General features: G+C 46.1%; 1 protein-coding gene across 2 annotated transcripts in view; it reads right to left on the minus strand.

Annotated features, from left to right (window-relative positions):
- The window catches only part of LOC133356806 (chemokine-like protein TAFA-1), a 228,033-nt gene that overhangs the window by 31,162 nt on the left and 177,112 nt on the right, over positions 1–19,759 (minus strand). For both annotated transcript variants that reach the window (XR_009756898.1, XM_061574502.1), the window contains exon 2: positions 2,138–2,278. Coding sequence is in view for 1 of the 2 variants with exons in the window: in XM_061574502.1 (XP_061430486.1) it covers positions 2,138–2,278 (141 nt within the window). In the remaining variant the exon portion in view is untranslated. The remainder of the gene's footprint in view (positions 1–2,137; positions 2,279–19,759) is intronic.

The raw sequence follows: 19,759 nt of genomic DNA on the forward strand, positions 1-19,759 counted from the left end.
GATATAGGTTGGTTTACAGCAATACAGTATATAATTTAATGTTGGGTTTATCTATGGCAGTATATAGTACGGTATATGCTCGTGTGATATAAGAGAATAAGGTTTAGATGGAAGCATATTATAGAATTTTTACGAGGTAGAATTGTAATGTATTACTTGCTGTTAGTAACTCAGCTTATTATAGAGTATAGTAAGTATACTGATGGTGCGATGCAGTTTATACTTTAGTTTTTTATGTAGTTTATACTTTAGTTTTTCTACGTGGTTGTTGAGTAACTGCAGCTACATATCATTAACATTCCTTTCCTTTGTTACTGCTAATCCCTGCACCCCCCTTGGTTGCTGCTGATCCTGCATAATGCATGGGCATAATATGACTTTGACACCCCCCCGCCCAACGCCTACGCATTTTCCATGAATATGCTAAATTCCTCTTCACATGCACATTCTTTTTGTTAAGGCGCTCTTCAACCCCCAATGCAGCTTATATATAAGCTCCTAGTTTGGTAGTGTCTCATTCTTCACCTGAAGACGGCTGCTTGCGTTGTAGCCGAAACGTCGTGAGAATTGTTTTATTATGTTTTATTTTTATTATTTTATTACTTCCCTTCTACGTGACTTTACCGAAAGAAACAAGAAGATGAATCCCTGCAGTCACGAAAGCTTTAAATCGAAATAAAAAAAAGGTAGTTTTTAAATTTGATCTAAAATTGCTTAATGATTGTGAAGCCTTCAGATCACCTGGCAGACTATCCCACAGACGAGGACTGTCCACACTGAAGGCCGCTTCTCCGTGAGTTTTGTTCCTGGCCCTTGGGACGACTAAAAGACCGGTACCAGAGGTTCTGAGGGATCTTGCTGGTTCATATCTTAATAGCATAGATGATAAGTATGCTGGTGCCAAACCATTCAACGATTTCAAAACCAATTAAATAACTTTAAAATCAATTCTATGACTGTCCAGCAGCCAGTACAAGCATGGTAGAATGGGTGTCACGTGGTGGGTGCTCTTTCTGGCTTTCGTCAGCACACGTGCTGCCGCATTCTGAATAAGTTGTAGTTTAAATATTGACTTTCTCGGAAGACCGGAGAAGAGAGCACAGCAGTAGTCACGCCTGCTGGTAATAAAAGCGTGCATCAGTCTCTCAGTAGAACACCGAGAGAGAAAAGGCATCATTAGCTATATTTCTGAGATGAAAAAGGCCGTTTTGGTGATATATGTGATGTGGGTTTCAAAGTTCAAATACGGATCAAACAAAACACCTATGCTTTTAACCTGCAGTTTGGCGTTTTCTGTCAGCGAGCAGAAACTTGTGAGCAGCTAATTTCTTCGGGCTCTTGCTCCAATTACCAGGATCTCTGTTTCGTCTTTGTTAAGTGCCAGGAAATTCTGTGACATCCACATTTCAATATCATCAATGTACTTCAACAGGTTCTCGATGGGGCCTACATCATTAGGAGATATGCAAATGTATAGTTGCGTATCACCAGCATAGCAGGGTCGGAATCGAACCCACGACCTCCTGTATACCAGGCGAGGTAGTTAACATCTCGCCACCGTGGCGATCCCTTGGAGGTAGCAAAACTTTTGTAGAATTGATTTACTTACATTGTTAACAAGAGTGCATTCCTTGGTAATCCCACTCATTTTAAATGGTTATCGCATGATTTACTGTTGTTGGCCACACAAAGAAGCTGGAACCACTAAAGTTATGCCACTGAGGTGGTTCCGACAAGTGACATTTCTGATCTGGGCTCGTGGAATAATTTGTAAGAACTTTACTGGCATAATAGGCCCTCGTATGTCTCTTTCCACTGTGCAACCAAACCGTACCAGGGCCAAGCCAGCCTGGCACCGTGCCAATTCAGCCTGGCACCGTTCCAGATTGTTTTCCACTGCGGGAGCCGCGCCGTGCCGTGCCGCCGAGACGTCGTCGGCCTCGCCCCTGACCCGCTTTGTCCCCGAGCCAAATTCACGTGAGTTGTGTGTCCAGAAAAATTTGCCTGCGTTGCCGAATGGCCGGTGGCGAAACAAAAAAAAAAACCCCCACTCGTACCGAGAGGCGTGCGCTGGCTCTGCTCGGACATGCCAATGTAAAAAACAAAAAGAGGTCCGCGGTTTTTTTGTCGTTCGTACCGTCCACGCAGGAGGGATGAGCGCGCGTGGTGCCGGCCACCTTGCCCGGCAGGCAGGAGCACTTGACGGTCTGCGATCGCTCCTCGATCTTGTTCTTGTTGCAGCAGCGTCGAGCCGCGATGACCTCGCACGTGTCCGGAACTGCGCGGACGAGAGGGACCACGGGCGAAAGGGCCCCGGGGTGGTGAGGGCATGCATCGTATTGCGTACGTATGTATGTTGATGCTGGTCAACTGCTCGTGTGTTCAAAAATGGTTCACATCATCTGGGATATTGGAGACAAATCTGTCCAGGTGGCACTTTGGTTAAGAGCGTCTGTGTCACGCGCTCAGGTCGTAAGTTCACATCTTGGTTGTGAGTCAGTACCACTTCATAGGGGAGTAAACATTGTATGTTAACTTCTTCTGCACCGTACGTTGCCAACCGCGATTAATCGGAGGTGCGAGGGTAAGGACAACAAACTAAACACAAAATGCAAAAGCATTCGTTCGGAGGCTGCCGATTGCCACAAAGGGCAGAGGCTGCTCCTTTTTTTGTTATCCCTCTTAACCCTTTCCCGTTCCAATGACATACGTACACATACAGGGCACTCACACGTACGTCATCGTAAAAGGCCACGCGGGAGGGCACGTGGCGCAGTTTTTTGGCACCGGCTATCGTCGAGTGCGGTCGTGTCGCTGTGGGTTCTCCTGTGGCGGAGAACGGCGTCTTTAAAAACAGCGGCGCTACCGCCTGCACGTTCACGAGACGTCTCGGAACGGGAAAGGTTCAAGCGCTCGTATGTTCAGTGCGTTCACTCGATGTCCGGCGCCGTCGCCACGCGTGGTTCATGGGGGGGGGGGGAGGGGTCTGGCTGCATGGCGAGCATCTTCAGGACATCTGCTGCTGGCGAGTGAGTGAGTGCGTCGCGAGCGCTTGAGGGAAGGAATGGTCAACACGTGGCGCGATCGGAAATGTACGCGTTAACCTTAACCTGACGCAGAAACAGAATATTTTATGCTGGAGGAATCCGATGAGCCATGCAGCTCTTTTTTCACAGATGCGTTAAAACTCTTCGCAACACAAAAATCGCTCCTAGAAATCTGCCCGATTTGTTGTCGGATCTCGGAGCCTGTGAGAGGTCGAACGTCGTTTGTGCTTGAAAGGGAGGCTGCCTGGGAACGCCACCGGGTGTTGTCGCCTTGGGCCGTGAGGTGGCCAGGAGATGGCAGTAAAGCAACGAATTGTTGAATCTGTCTGTGCAGAGCTCTGCGCGTTCATCCGCCGCGTGCATGGGCATTCCCCCAGGAGCAAACAATCTCCCGCGAGGTTCGCCGACTACGAGCGATGGGTTAGCGATGAGAGGCGATGTCATTTCTTCAGTCGGCCTTTGTCGATCGTGAGCATATGATCGCTGCACTGTGCTGACGATTGCTAATAATGGTGAAACCGTTTCAGCAGGGCCGCGGGGAAGCAGCCTACCGTCGCCGTGTCAAACATTCACAATCCCAAAGAGGAGAAACGCCGTTGGACCTTGCGAGGCAGCTTCTCGCGACGCTTTACAACGGCCGCCTTTTGGATTGCTCACAGTCCCATGCGGGCCTTTTTTGCCTTCTTGCATTTGGTGCAGAGCTGAGTTTTCTTTCGTGCGCTTGGTGGCTTACCTCCAGCATTGCATGTTTTTTTTTTGTCGTCGCGTTTTTTGGCGATCGTTTTAAACGAGATGGCCGTTGCGCTCCGTGCATCCCACGGTTGGCAGTGGCACAACTTGGGACGCGCAACACGCCAGAGGATCTGCGAGATTCGTAATGTCTGCTAGCTAATGGCGAGCATGCAACCACGACTTTCCTCACATATACTCCAGGCTCTTTAAACTGGATATTATCGTTAGGAAAAAAAACAATTATCGCTAATCAGACTCCCATGTTGCTTCTGCTCACACGTTTTCCAATGTATTGATAATGCATAAGCCACACTTGGTCCAAATCGCTTCATTCATGCTGTGTGGGAGGGCTCCCTATTAATTGTTTTGGCTGCCTCGGATACTTCCCATCCAATACTATTTGTTAATGATGAGAAAAACGCATTCGAACGAGAAGATGCTGTTGGCATTGGCTGCATTTCCCAAATATTCGAGTTGGCTGCCTCTAAGCAAAAATAGGGTTCTCAAGCGCTCAGCCCCTTAGGCTGGTGGTCTAGACAAGGCTGGGGCCGTTGTACACACAATGTGGGGAGTGGCGTGACGTGCACGCAAGGCATGATGGGAGTCACATCTTGCTGCTGTTTATGAGCTGTACACCATCTTTGAGTGTTGTTGACCAATTTCTCTTGGCTACAGATCCCGCAAACTTGGGGGTTGACCTGAACTACCGGCAGCAAGACCCAATGTGCTGACCCCGTGAGTTGGGGAATAAAACAAAAATGAACACATTTAAAAAAACTCGGCGGTGCCCTAAAGATGCGAAGGACTTTGCTCGCCCATCGAATTTGGATTGCAATTCGTGTTGCGACAAAAGCCTTTAGGATTTGAACGTCAGCTCCTTAATGACCTGAATTAATTTGCTTGCTGAGCCGATTCCTCTTTTAGAGAACAACAACAAAATAAACGTGGAAGGAAAAATACCGTAATGCGAAACGCAAATCGCGATTCCGCATTGGCGGTGGCGCACAAGCACATTCAATCACATTCTTAGGTTTTTTCGGTAAAGTCACGTAGGTAAACATTTTTTAATTAATAAAAGTAAAATAAAAATAAAATAAAAATCACGACGTTTCGGAGGCAACACAAGCTTCCGTCTTCACAGCCCAAAAAAGAGAGGCCGGACATTCGTGTAACCGGCGACGTTTGGATGAATAAACCTTTCTCGTCTGAACGATGAGTAAACTAATGAAAAATATCAACGAGTAAATAATAAATTGGCAAAATAATGAAGATGTGAGATCTGTTGGTAAAAGTGAGTGGACTTTGGCCAGACACATTGCGAGGAGGGATGATCACCGATGGCGAAGAATGCTTCCATAATACAATGTTTTTTTGGGTTAGATCGCGTAAATATATAAATGTGTCGTTGTGGCTTTGCTCTCCAACACACCGGTGTGCTGTACTGATAACGAATTGGCACGTTCCGTTAACGTGAGAAACCTTATTAATTGGCTGTGTCAGGTGGTAGCTGGTTTAGCGACACATTTATATATTTACGTGATCTAACCTAAAAACACCTGTATTATCGATGATTTTGGTTGCGAAAAGCCTGCCACGTGTTAAGCCTGTGAAGAATACTAATAAAAACACTGACGGAGGGGCAGACGAGAATTGCAACGCATCAGCGAGGGAACGTCCGCTGAGGAGATGGAGCGGTGAAATCAGTTCGTGCGCAAGTACTAGGTCGGATTGGTACAACTGCAGGCTCATGGGAGGTGACAGCAGTTTGGTGCGAGGCTTTCATCCAGCAGTGGCTCGAACGTCCGTACGTTTTCGCACGCGGACAAATGGTGCTCAATGTGTTCATCGACAAGCCTTTTAAGAGACGCATCAGGCAGTACCGCAGTTATTTTGGTGACGTAACAATGCAAGTGCCCGGTTAATCTTGCGTTCGGAGGCAATCGGGAACCAGCCGGACGGAGCATGGCGAGTGGGTTGAAGACCCTGTCCATCCGACAGAACTTGAAGAGTGTTTTTCCATTACACGTGTGAATGTTATACGGGCAATGCTTCTTTACTCCCACATGGGGAGAGAAGGGGGTGGGAGGGGGGGAAAAGGAAAAAAGCGAACAGAATTTAATAATCAAGACCTTTGCAATAAAGTCATAAGACTTGGTAAAAAGCTTTTCTTTTTTAACATTTTCAATTTTAGTCGGTGTCTCTGCGCGTGGCTTCTGGGTCAGAACGCTGATCCCGGCTCCTCTGAGACCCGAGCATCGCGAGGTAATGGTCTTCGCCCAGCCACTGATGACTGCACGAAACATTCTGACATTTACATTCAGCGTTGCGCTTAATTTGGCTGGATTGCAGCCGAGAATTGGACGCGCCGGCTTCACTGTCACGAGACAAAAAACACGAGTATTGCATGTGCGTATGTTGAACTTCTTTCGCACCGTACGCATGCGACCTTGCTAATCGGAGGTGCGGGGGGGGGGGGGGGAGGACAACAACCTTTACGCACAAAAGCAGTTCCTTGAGAAATGAGTTTTGTTCAGTATAGTTTTGGAAGTGCATCGCACAAGCGGCTTCCTGATGTCGGAAGGAAGAGCGTTCCAGACGGCGGCAGAAATGCACGCCCCCACTAAGTGTCCGCACAAAGAGGGAACTTGAAGCATTCTCGGAAGCAGTTCTATAAACTCTATTTCTTTGGGCCATTCTCCAACACACGGGAGAGGGGAGGGGGTGATGCATCGTTGCGTTGAAGTTCTGAATGGATGCTTCGGCGCATGACAGGACGACGAAGAGCTCCATCTGGAATAGTAAACGTCGTGTGGTGTAATATGATGCGACGAATAAGCCTTCTCCTCGAATTCAGTCGGTAGAGCATCGCATCACGTTGGGCGCTGGACCCAGAGGATGGCAGAACTGCTGCCGAAGCCACTTGGGCGAGGCCTCTCTCATCCCACACGACATAGACAGGTTTCATGCTCTATAAGGCGACCGGTTCCAATATATTCTCTTAGTACATTTGATCGAATAGGGCTTAATAGCAAAAGTTATTTCTTGATCTAATGAGCACCCGAGGCAGTGGTTCATCTGTTCATGGCCTTGAACCAGTGGTGGACATTCCTCATTCATATGGTGGGGGGATGAGTCTTTCTGGAGGTCAACCACTCCACTCTGGAGGGATGACGGGCTGCAGTCGACCTCCAACCGGGAGTTGAACTCGCACCCCATCGGATTGCGAGCCGCTCGGTGAGCAGAGCCGAGGCGGCTCAAGTCCCAAGGGTTATCGAAAGCTTCAAATCTAGAATTATCGAGGAGGGTTCCTGGATTAATCAAGGATTCACGGCCGCACAAGAACCCACGATTTCAATGGTGCAGGCTCATTGTCTCTGACGTGGACATTACGACTCCGACAAGTGGTTCTCAAGGGTGTTGTATATTGTGTCCCTCCCCACCACCCACAAATCATGACCACCAGCCACCCCCCCCCCCCCCACTCCTAGCGCTCACCGCTCCCCAATACAAACCAGGTTTACGAAGGCCACAGTATACAGAGATCCCATGTTCGTGCCTCGAGTCAATGTGGGGGTTTTAGTAAGGCCTTTATTTCGTGGCACTGACATTCCCCACGCACTTTAGAAATGTCTCCTGCACAGTATCCATGCCGCAGCCCAAGCTACTGCTTGAAAGCCTTCACGCCCCCCGCCCCCCGTCCCGTGTCCTCCCCCCGCATGTCCCTCCGCCCCCCTCTCACAGGTAGATAACCACGACCATAGCCACGTGGGTCACCTCAGACTTGCGGTGGCGAGATGTTAAATGCCTCATTTTGCATGTAGGAGGTCGTGGGATGGATCCTGACCCTAATTACACCCGTATATCCGGAGTTTGAATGTCACTCCTCTGTGGTCGCATGGATTTTTTTCTCTGGGTCCTCCGGTCTTTCCCTCCACATTTAGAAAACATGCACTTAAAGTATTTGGCAGCTATGAAATTTCACACAATGAGCCACTTCGCTCTCATTAGTGGCCAGGTCAGTGGGGCCTTACCTGGTAAAATAAAAATAGTTCAGCAGTTTAGTTTAGACGTGAAGGGCACAAAGCCACGAGGACGTTCGCGGCACGCACTCGCCCCGACTGCACGCGCCACGTTCTGCCGTTCGGCCCCGGCATCTGCCGCTTCGTCCAAATGAAACGGGCCGAACCACTCGGCACGGGGAAAGCCGCGACCACAACGACACCGATGCGACTTCGGCGCCGGATCGTTTTCCGAGAGTCGTCGAGGTCGTGTTTGAGCGAAAGCACACCGTTTTAGACTTTAAAATGTTTACTCCGGGTTAAAAAAAAAAAAGAGCAGAGGTAAACAGTCCGGAATTAAATTTGCGTCGCACCGTGGGATTACTTTGCTGCCGTACCCGCGGAGGAGCGGCGCGTGTGGTATTTTTGTTATCCGTGGTGTGAAGGTTTATTTCCGTGCTTTCATGTTTGGAACAGATAAGCCGTTGGGGGGGGGGGGGGGGGAGGGAAATAAGAAGCCACATGAAGGAATGTAACACGCATTTTGTGAGAAAAAAAATCCCAATATAAAGCCCATGTTGGGGCCGTTGCCAATAATGTTGTGCTTTCAAGGTCTGCGAGGCTATTTGTAATTCTTTTGTTTTGCCTCTTTGTAAAATGTTGCCCCATGCGCAGGCTCGAATTCATGTGTAACACAGAGCTGTGCATGGCCCTACAATAATACTAATAGTGGTGACAATTATTGTTGATTTACCAACAACATCTCCACGGAGTCCATCCACCCCCCCCCCCCACCGAAGTAGGGCTTTCGCGACCAATATTATTCACAATAAAGGTTTTTGGGTGAAATCGCACAAGTCTAAATGTGTCGTTAAACCCTCCACCCCCCGACGCAGCCAACCAGTAAGGTTTGTAAAAAAAAAAAAAACGTGCCAATAAGTTGCTACTTCAGCCCACTGGTATGTTGGAGAGTAAATCCACAACATTTATCGTTTGAGTAGTACGACGTTTCGCTGGTAATTCCATCAACCAGCATCATCGTGCGATTTTTGCCGGAATGTCGTTCTCAAATTGTAAATGTTGCGTATTTACTCTCGAACGCGCACCACCGGTGGGCTGAAGTAGTAACCAGTTGGCACGCCTTGTTCACGTGACAAACCTTACTGGTTGGCTGTGTCAAGTGGTGGTGGGTTTAACGACACATTTATACTTGCGCGATCTAACCCATACACCTTTATTGTGAATAATATTGGTCGCGAAAGCCTTACAACGTGTTTGGCCAATTCTTATCTCTCTTCGATGGCTGGGCTGAATACCACTTAATTCTAGATTTGAAGCTTTCATGACTGCAAGGATGCATACTCTTAGGTTTTTTCGGTAAAGTCACGTAGGTAATAAATAAGTAAATAATGAAAGATAAATCCTAAAAATAATAGAAGGAGACCACTTGCCAACAGAGTTTTGGCATGGCTGTACGGGATCGAGTGTTGCCCCCTCGCACGTGTGGGTTTTCTCTGGGTGCGCGGATTTGCACCCAAATCTAAACACTCACTGGATTCGATCTCGGGCTGTCAGTGGTGCTGGCTCAGAGCCCTGATAATGGACTCGGCGCTCTTTGACCTCTGACCCACCCAGACAATTCTTGTAGGATGCAACATTTGTATTTTGCATTGTTTTTGTTTTTCCTTAACCCCCCCTCCCCCCAACTTCCCCTTGCACAAGAGCCCCATCTCAGCCATCTCTCACCCACCTCTCAGCTAAACTATTTTATTTTAAAGGAAACACTTAATAAACGTTTGGCTCTTTCTCAGAGGTGACCACATGTGATATGTCACCGAAGTGGTTGATATCATCGCGCGTGGAAATTCATGATAGTAGCGTAATCATCTAAACGCGTGTTTCTAAATGCGGAGGGCAAACCGGAGTTCCTGGAGAAAAATCCACGCGACCACTATGGGAAGAGAAAACACGCGGACTCCAAATATACAATAGGCATCGTCATGGTCTGGGATCGAACCCAGGACCTCCTGTCTTTCAGGCGAGAGGAATAACATCTCGCCACCGTGATGCACCTAACAGAATACAGGCGACAAATCAACGACAAAATGAGTTACGGTTGGAGCTGCTGATCGGTATTTTTTTTTACTCTTTGCTTAATGATAACGAATGGGAATTAACAGTTTCAGCCACGTGTGCCGATGGGTACAATTTAACGCACAGGGAACGATTCCATTTATTTTGAGCAGTGCGGTAATTAAGCATGGTCTCACCTCGGTGAATCTGTACGGATAATTGATTTGCTCTGCCAATGGGTGGTGGGTTGAGGGCCCACCACACAGCCCACTGCAAATAATCATGCACGCGTATGGGACAAAAAACCCCGAAATATTTAACATGTAAGCATAAGCCTTTGGCGAAACTACATGCGCGCATATCGTTACGTACAATAAAATACAAAAAGAATGGTGATTTTTTTATTCGTGAAAAATCGCACTCTCAAGGAGAGAAAACGACTCGGAGATGCGAAGAAGAACTGCAGATCAGCGGGAAGGCGACGGCTTCATGACGAAACAGGCACCAAATTCCACCCCGATGTATGCGGTCCTCCATACATGTTAAGGTGTTATCGGCCAGTGAATGAGTGTCTACATTTGGGTGGAAATCTGCGCACCCAGAGAAAACCTACGCGTGCGAGAGGGCAACACGTCATCCCGTGCAGATGGAACAGATGGAGTACGCATTTTCGCTGTAAACACCATCTGGCATATGCAGGATATGGCTCCTCAACGCCCATGGGCAGGTAGACTGACAATATCCGTGTGCGATCCACTAACCCTTGCTGCCTCCGGTTATCACGGCTGGTGATGTCCGGTTCGAAATGAGTTCTACATGCATAGATACGCCTACTCATGCGAGCGTGTCTGTTGAGCGTCCGTCGATAACAACTTTGCTACCAAACATCCTAATTGTCAAGGGTTGCGTGCGCCGTCATCAAGCGCGGGTCACGTGACCGCAGTCCCCTTCTCTGAAAAGAAAACGAAAAGCAGCGACGCGCTGTGTTTTGGACAGGGCCGCCCCCGGGCGGAGCGAATCGCCCTCGCCACCATTAAGGCAGCGGCCGTTCATTTCCCAACCCCATTACGAGAATACGGCGTCAAAAAAAGAACGAAAGAAGACGTGTAGGAGTTGCTAAATTAACATCTAATAGGTAAAGTCACGTAGAAGGGAAGTAATAAAATAATAAAAATAAAACATAATAAAACAATTCTCACGACGTTTCGGCTACAACGCAAGCAGCCGTCTTCAGGTGAAGAATGAGACACTACCAAACTAGGAGCTTATATATAAGCTGCATTGGGGGTTGAAGAAGCAGCAATGATGTTGTTGGTTTTGGAGACGAGGCTGTTGGTGGGGTCTCTTTTTATTTTTGTATAGCTGCCATCGTTTAGTAGTTCTTGAATTTTGTTGTTGTATTCTATTTTGTCCATGATGACAGTGGCATTGCCTTTGTCGGCTGAGAGGATGACAATGTCATCCCTCTTTTTTAATTGAGCTAATTCAAAACGCTCCTCTTTGCTGATGTTGCTAGCTGGCATCTTAGCGTTTTTGAGGGTTACAGAGATTTCGGATCTTGCTACGTCTGCAGCGATGTGACTCAAGCCCTTGAGAGCTACATCTACTCGAGCAATTATATCATTAACTGGTATGTGTCTAGGTGTGACTGCAAAGTTTAGTCCTTTAGCTAAAACGGATTTCAAACCTTCAGAAATAGGACTGTTACTGCGATTAATTACGACTTTGTTAATATCTAGCTTTTCAATGTGTGGGTCCGGTTTCTTGTTTGAGAGGCGATTGAATTTGGAAATCAAGTTGTCCTTACATTTAGTCGACATAGCGGCAGCTGAAGAGGCAGTCATTTTTTCCACATGTTCCCAATCCGATGTGGACATTGTTACACTCAAAGATAAGTGTGATTTGTAGAGTGTCTTGTCTAACTGATCTAGTTCGGTGCGCGTAAGTCTGATTTTCTCTGAGATAAGAGCTAAGCTAGTTCTAGACAGAATTCGTTTCGCATTAGAAGAAGTTACAGCAGCAGATGTTAGTGTAAATGCGTTTGGTATTACCTTAGAGTCGCGGCATCTCTTCAGAAAGGTGAGAGACTCGATTAGCTGAGCCTTCTTATCCCGGAGCTTGTTGAAGGATCTCAAAGTTATGTGGAAACCCTCCCCGTAGAGGCGGTTAAATTTCGATTTAAAGCTTTCGTGACTGCAGGGATTCATCTTCTTGTTTCTTTCGGTAAAGTCACGTAGAAGGGAAGTAATAAAATAATAAAAATAAAACATAATAAAACAATTCTCACGACGTTTCGGCTACAACGCAAGCAGCCGTCTTCAGGTGAAGAATGAGACACTACCAAACTAGGAGCTTATATATAAGCTGCATTGGGGGTTGAAGAAGCAGCAATGATGTTGTTGGTTTTGGAGACGAGGCTGTTGGTGGGGTCTCTTTTTATTTTTGTATAGCTGCCATCGTTTAGTAGTTCTTGAATTTTGTTGTTGTATTCTATTTTGTCCATGATGACAGTGGCATTGCCTTTGTCGGCTGAGAGGATGACAATGTCATCCCTCTTTTTTAATTGAGCTAATTCAAAACGCTCCTCTTTGCTGATGTTGCTAGCTGGCATCTTAGCGTTTTTGAGGGTTACAGAGATTTCGGATCTTGCTACGTCTGCAGCGATGTGACTCAAGCCCTTGAGAGCTACATCTACTCGAGCAATTATATCATTAACTGGTATGTGTCTAGGTGTGACTGCAAAGTTTAGTCCTTTAGCTAAAACGGATTTCAAACCTTCAGAAATAGGACTGTTACTGCGATTAATTACGACTTTGTTAATATCTAGCTTTTCAATGTGTGGGTCCGGTTTCTTGTTTGAGAGGCGATTGAATTTGGAAATCAAGTTGTCCTTACATTTAGTCGACATAGCGGCAGCTGAAGAGGCAGTCATTTTTTCCACATGTTCCCAATCCGATGTGGACATTGTTACACTCAAAGATAAGTGTGATTTGTAGAGTGTCTTGTCTAACTGATCTAGTTCGGTGCGCGTAAGTCTGATTTTCTCTGAGATAAGAGCTAAGCTAGTTCTAGACAGAATTCGTTTCGCATTAGAAGAAGTTACAGCAGCAGATGTTAGTGTAAATGCGTTTGGTATTACCTTAGAGTCGCGGCATCTCTTCAGAAAGGTGAGAGACTCGATTAGCTGAGCCTTCTTATCCCGGAGCTTGTTGAAGGATCTCAAAGTTATGTGGAAACCCTCCCCGTAGAGGCGGTTAAATTTCGATTTAAAGCTTTCGTGACTGCAGGGATTCATCTTCTTGTTTCTTTCGGTAAAGTCACGTAGAAGGGAAGTAATAAAATAATAAAAATAAAACATAATAAAACAATTCTCACGACGTTTCGGCTACAACGCAAGCAGCCGTCTTCAGGTGAAGAATGAGACACTACCAAACTAGGAGCTTATATATAAGCTGCATTGGGGGTTGAAGAAGCAGCAATGATGTTGTTGGTTTTGGAGACGAGGCTGTTGGTGACTTTACCGAAAGAAACAAGAAGATGAATCCCTGCAGTCACGAAAGCTTTAAATCGAAATTTAACCGCCTCTACGGGGAGGGTTTCCACATAACTTTGAGATCCTTCAACAAGCTCCGGGATAAGAAGGCTCAGCTAATCGAGTCTCTCACCTTTCTGAAGAGATGCCGCGACTCTAAGGTAATACCAAACGCATTTACACTAACATCTGCTGCTGTAACTTCTTCTAATGCGAAACGAATTCTGTCTAGAACTAGCTTAGCTCTTATCTCAGAGAAAATCAGACTTACGCGCACCGAACTAGATCAGTTAGACAAGACACTCTACAAATCACACTTATCTTTGAGTGTAACAATGTCCACATCGGATTGGGAACATGTGGAAAAAAATGACTGCCTCTTCAGCTGCCGCTATGTCGACTAAATGTAAGGACAACTTGATTTCCAAATTCAATCGCCTCTCAAACAAGAAACCGGACCCACACATTGAAAAGCTAGATATTAACAAAGTCGTAATTAATCGCAGTAACAGTCCTATTTCTGAAGGTTTGAAATCCGTTTTAGCTAAAGGACTAAACTTTGCAGTCACACCTAGACACATACCAGTTAATGATATAATTGCTCGAGTAGATGTAGCTCTCAAGGGCTTGAGTCACATCGCTGCAGACGTAGCAAGATCCGAAATCTCTGTAACCCTCAAAAACGCTAAGATGCCAGCTAGCAACATCAGCAAAGAGGAGCGTTTTGAATTAGCTCAATTAAAAAAGAGGGATGACATTGTCATCCTCTCAGCCGACAAAGGCAATGCCACTGTCATCATGGACAAAATAGAATACAACAACAAAATTCAAGAACTACTAAACGATGGCAGCTATACAAAAATAAAAAGAGACCCCACCAACAGCCTCGTCTCCAAAACCAACAACATCATTGCTGCTTCTTCAACCCCCAATGCAGCTTATATATAAGCTCCTAGTTTGGTAGTGTCTCATTCTTCACCTGAAGACGGCTGCTTGCGTTGTAGCCGAAACGTCGTGAGAATTGTTTTATTATGTTTTATTTTTATTATTTTATTACTTCCCTTCTACGTGACTTTACCGAAAGAAACAAGAAGATGAATCCCTGCAGTCACGAAAGCTTTAAATCGAAATTTAACATCTAATATTTTAGCAATTTCTGCATAATGTGCATTCCCTGGCAGACAGCATTTCAGTGCATTGAGTCTCTCCTGTGGCTAATTAGGAAGAGGAATGAACGCTGAAGGCAGCTTAGGAACGAGCGTCCTACTTCAAATATGCTGGGCTAGGCATGCAGCGGATAGTATGTTCTCGGTGTTGTATACTAACCCTTCTTCCATAATTGAGATTAATAATATTTGATGATTTTTATATATTATCTTTTTACTTGTTTTTTTAATGAGTGAAACACACCAAGCGCAGCAAACTGCAAAACACCAGGTGTTGTTAAGTAATGAACCGGAGGAGGGCTAGGATGGCAGAATTTACAACGTTGCTTCAAGGGAAGATAAGGCCTGATGAACGGGCACATGTCACCCGTGCAGGCGGCAGAGACAGTGGGAGTGTCAGCCAGACATAGTTAAGGCAAAAGCCCAATCATCCTGCATGGTTTTAAAGTAACGTCAAAATTCGAAATTCAACAACAGAGTAGGCTAAATTATCGATCCTCGCGCTCGCTCAAATTGGAGACCAGGCTGCGAGCTACATCAATGAACCATTGCCCATTTGCTAATCCAATACTGAATGTTAATATTACTGAAGTCAAAACGAATTCTATGACCTCAGCACATGGGCAAATAATAGGGCAGTGTCGACTCAAAGGCAATGGAAGAAACAGAGGCGCCTTTGTCTAAATCACAACCACAGAAAGCCAGGAATCATCACTGATTGTGTGTTCAGGAATTCCGAGCTAGTTAGAACACGTGCACAGGGGGGGAGCTGATGTAAACAACCCTGCGCGTCTGGATGTGAGGGGGCCTTGGACCTGGAATCAAGAATAACACTCCCAGAGCAGAAGGTTGGCAGGGGGAGAGGTGATTTAAAAGAGGGTTGTATATCTCTCAAGGCACAAGACCCAGCTGAACAACACGGCTGCGGGGGTCACCAGAAGTTCGCATTCGCCTAGTTAAGACAAAAAGCTCAATTATTCTGTATTGCTATTAAAGTAACGTTAAAGTCGGAATTTAACAACAGGGTAGGCTAAAGTTATCGATATTCACACCCACTCCAATTAAACCAGGCCACAAGTTACGCCTACTGAACCATCACCATTATTAAGTCAATATGAAATGTTATTTCCATACTTCAATACTTTCTATACAATTCGACCCGAAGCATATGACAATCAGAACCTTCCTAAGTCAAAATTGAATCGCACCCAGACAGGAGCGAATAGTCAATATAAGGTTGAAGAGGGAAGGAAATCAAGAGCACGGCGAACTGCAAACGTAAGCAAAAAGCCGGGAACAACACCAGCCCAGCAACAGCGAGTGGGGCTTCGACAGGCCATAAAGTAGAATAATAACTCCCGGGGTCAGGGGACACAAGAAGAAGCAGGCAGACAAAAACCAGAACTGACTCCAAGGTTCAACCGCCCTCACCTACTCAGGGGTGACGGAAATTAATGAGGCCTTGAATTAACGGCAGGCAACAACAACGGCGAGCAGAGATAGGGTGGGGCAAAGACTGCGGGCTAGGAATGCAACTTCGTGTCAGTAAAGCCCTGACAAACAAGTTAAGTTAAAGACATCACAATACATAATATCGCACATAACATCAATGTTAACGCTATTCACCGTAAACTATATTCCGCTTATATAACCATCCAGGCACCAAGGAATACGAATTCCTAGGATCAAGAAACTTACCCCTTAACCTAAGATATCGGAAATAATTAATAGTAATAAGTATATGCATGAAAGACAAAAGTAAAACTTATGGAAAAGCCAGGATAACGGGATGAATCACCACCAGGTCGAATATAAATACATAATAAAAAAAACGATGTTAAACCCAGGGTCGGAGAGAAAGGGAGATCCCGGCCGTCTTTGTATCCCCGCAGCGCGGGATAGGAGTGTGTGTACGCTCGGGGAAACACCTACACTTGGGTCGGGAACCACGATGGGAAACGACAGACCTTAGGTTACATACAGAATCATAACTGTGAAATAGTAAGGGACAAATGTTAACTTAAAACTTTTAACCATTTCTTTGTGCGCCGGGTCGGAGAGAGTGTTGCCCCCCTCCAGGTTGTGCAACACGAACAAAGACGCCTATGAGACGATTTGTAACGTCTGTGTTTTGGGTTCATGAAGAAGGCCAGACAAGAGATAAATTGCACCCAGACAGAGAGACGACTTCGAGACAATTTGTAACATCTGGTTGTTTGCTCGTGGGTTTTATGGAGGGAGTTGACAACGGAATATACCGTCAGTGATGCACACAAGGACACACGGACATACGGACACACACATGGACACACCTGCCTACGGACAGATCCTGACACAGCAAAAATCGGAAGCCCCGCCTTGTGGGCGGGATCCAGGGGGATTTTTCAGCATAAAGGAACGGATCCTGAACATTGGAAACCAGTGCGACGGGAGGGTCCACTCAGAAGCTCGACCGGGAGGGTCGACTCAGCAGGAGTGCGACGGGAGGGTCCACTCAGAAGCTCGACCGGGAGGGTCGACTCAGGAACGAGTGCGACCAGAGCGGGTCCACTCAGGAGTGCGACCAGAGAGTCGACTCAGGAGCGAGGGCGACCAGCGGGTCGACCCAGGAGCGAGCTCGACCGGGAGGGTCGACTCAGGAGCGAGCTGCGACCAGCGGGTCGGCTCGACTCATCTTCAGCTCGTCAATCTCTGCTGCCGCCGGAGATCTCCGCTGCCGCCGGTGGTGAGCGTCGCGACTTGGCGACGATCCAACGCTGCACGCTACGAGCGAGTTGTGGGCGCCACCTACCGACCGGGTTCCGAACTGCGACAGCGTATCAACAGCCATCCGAGCCAATTCACCACGGTGACAGGAGAGCGCCTGATACGTATGACGCGCACCGCCCCCTCACCACACGACCACCAGGCGTCTGTTTGACATAAAGAATCGACTCCGAACACTGACTATTCAAGACAACTCTTACCACTCAAACACACTCGAACCCATAAGTCATCCGTGGCTGGGAAGGCATCACAACGAGACCGAGTGGTGGCCTCCGTCGGTTATAAGAGTATTCTTAATTTTTATCTTTAATATTTAGTGGGCTGTACTCTTAATCGCATAAATTCCCAACAGATCCATCAATACGAACTGATTCTTGGCACCTCCTTCCGCCGAGCCACGCTCACGTGGGGAGTGGTGGCCACCGGATCCTTATCAGGTGATCTGGTCCCCAATTAGTAAACTTGGTATAAGATAACGATCTTCGGAAAAGGAGCACCGTCGCAGGCCCTTACTCCGAGCCGTTCTGCTGTCAGATAACCTGCCGGTGTATCTGTTGAGATTGGTGCCTTTAAGAATAGTAACTGTTTTGATTGTGTTTTTTTTTATCGCCGTATAATCTTTCAAGTATCTTTCAGTCATAATCGCCGCACGTACTCGCATCCTCTACAGAATATTCAACTGTTCCGTGACCCAAGGTGTTAACAACGTGATAAGGGTTGCGTATGATCAATAAGGAGTGCGGTACTGCGTGAACAATATTGAGTATAATCATTCATTAACGTTAAGGTTTTCTTAGCATAGTATTTGCATGTTTTAACGACTCTCTCTCTCACTAACAACCATCGCGTTATGCGGGATCCATGTGCCGTTGTCAAAGTGAAATCAGACAATCGTTGATGATACTGTATTGATGCCGTATTGACGTTCCGGGATTGAGAGTTCGCATACTATATCATAGTTAAGGTTGAATTAGTAATAAATTGATCAATACAGAAGTGGTTGTGTGATTCTTTCCTGAAATCTATGCATAAGATCTGCTTCTGCGTTGAGATTTGAACTTGGTGACCTTAATAAACACACTAATACATACTCAGTAAATGTTAAAGCGATAACGGGGTGAACCGGGGTCTGGTTATCATAACGACTTGCGTTATCATAATTACACCCACTCGCATAATTAATACGATTACCTCTCGAATTGGCATAATTAAAATGTGCGTAATTACATAATTAACATATTTCCGGATAATTACACATTTGGCCAAATTTCATTTAATTATTATTATTTTCACTGAATATTCATAACCCACATATACAACATAATAATTTCACCCACGCACGCATACAACATAACAAATTTTCATACCCAACATATACAACATAATGGGGGCTCGTCTTACCGGGATCCTCTCGCAGACAGGTTATGCATGAATTCAGGAACGAATCACTGATGTGTTAATCAAAGTGTTGTGAACTAACGTTGCCTTGTGATTGTAAACGGGGGTATACAAACAAAACGCGCTCTGAAGGGAATACCAGAGTAGCAGAGTATAACAAGACAGCTGGGCTGAGATTATTTGCTCGAGTTGAACTGACGCATCCTGTGATACAATTGTTTATATGCACTCTGAAAAGAAATATTAAGGTAACTCTTGCCATACTTAAGATGCTAGGATTAAGAATAATATTTGAATGGGTTATGGGATACGGGGAGCTCGTATTTAAACGTACCGACCAATCTGTTACAAAGCAGTACAGTCAGAGAGACATATGGGAAGGGAGCTGTATCGATAACACGAACACACCTTGGGGGAAACTAATTGACTGGATAAAAAGTAACGAAGGCAAACACGATGCAAAAACTGCAGAGAAGGCAGGACAGGACTCATACCTTCTCACACAGGCATACAGACAGGGATTGTGGAATGAAGGAAATTTTGGAAATGAAACGGGAGAGAAATCGTCTCTAATAAACGACGAGAAATGTCCTCACACCCTCGAGAGGGAGGAGAAATCAAAGCTCGCGACACCAGCGAAACTCACAGACGTTGAGCCACAGAATAAATATGGAAGTAACATCAAATCACTCTCTTGGGTACGTGGACAGAGTCCAGGGATTGATCGCACAAAAGTTAAAGTAAAATCGCCAGGACATGGTACACTAAGGGCAGAGGCAAAAACTGAAGGGAAATGGCAACACGAGCGACACGGCCCTGGGCGCGCACACAGAAAATGCACACCACTTAAACACAAGAGACACAGCACAGACCAAAGTGACAGATTGCCTGATGATAACTTGTTTGATGATGACGCTGTCAGCAATCAACTTTCGGAATACCTGTTCACCAGTAAAACCCTTAAGTTGATGGACAAGGCTCTAGTCAGAATTCCCGATTTTGACCCCCACAATAAGACTATGGATATCCACACACATATCGCGACAG

The sequence above is a fragment of the Lethenteron reissneri genome, chromosome 55, assembly GCF_015708825.2.
Source record: "Lethenteron reissneri isolate LAM-NWPU_2019-01 chromosome 55, ASM1570882v1, whole genome shotgun sequence".
Taxonomy (NCBI): Eukaryota; Metazoa; Chordata; class Hyperoartia; order Petromyzontiformes; family Petromyzontidae; genus Lethenteron; species Lethenteron reissneri.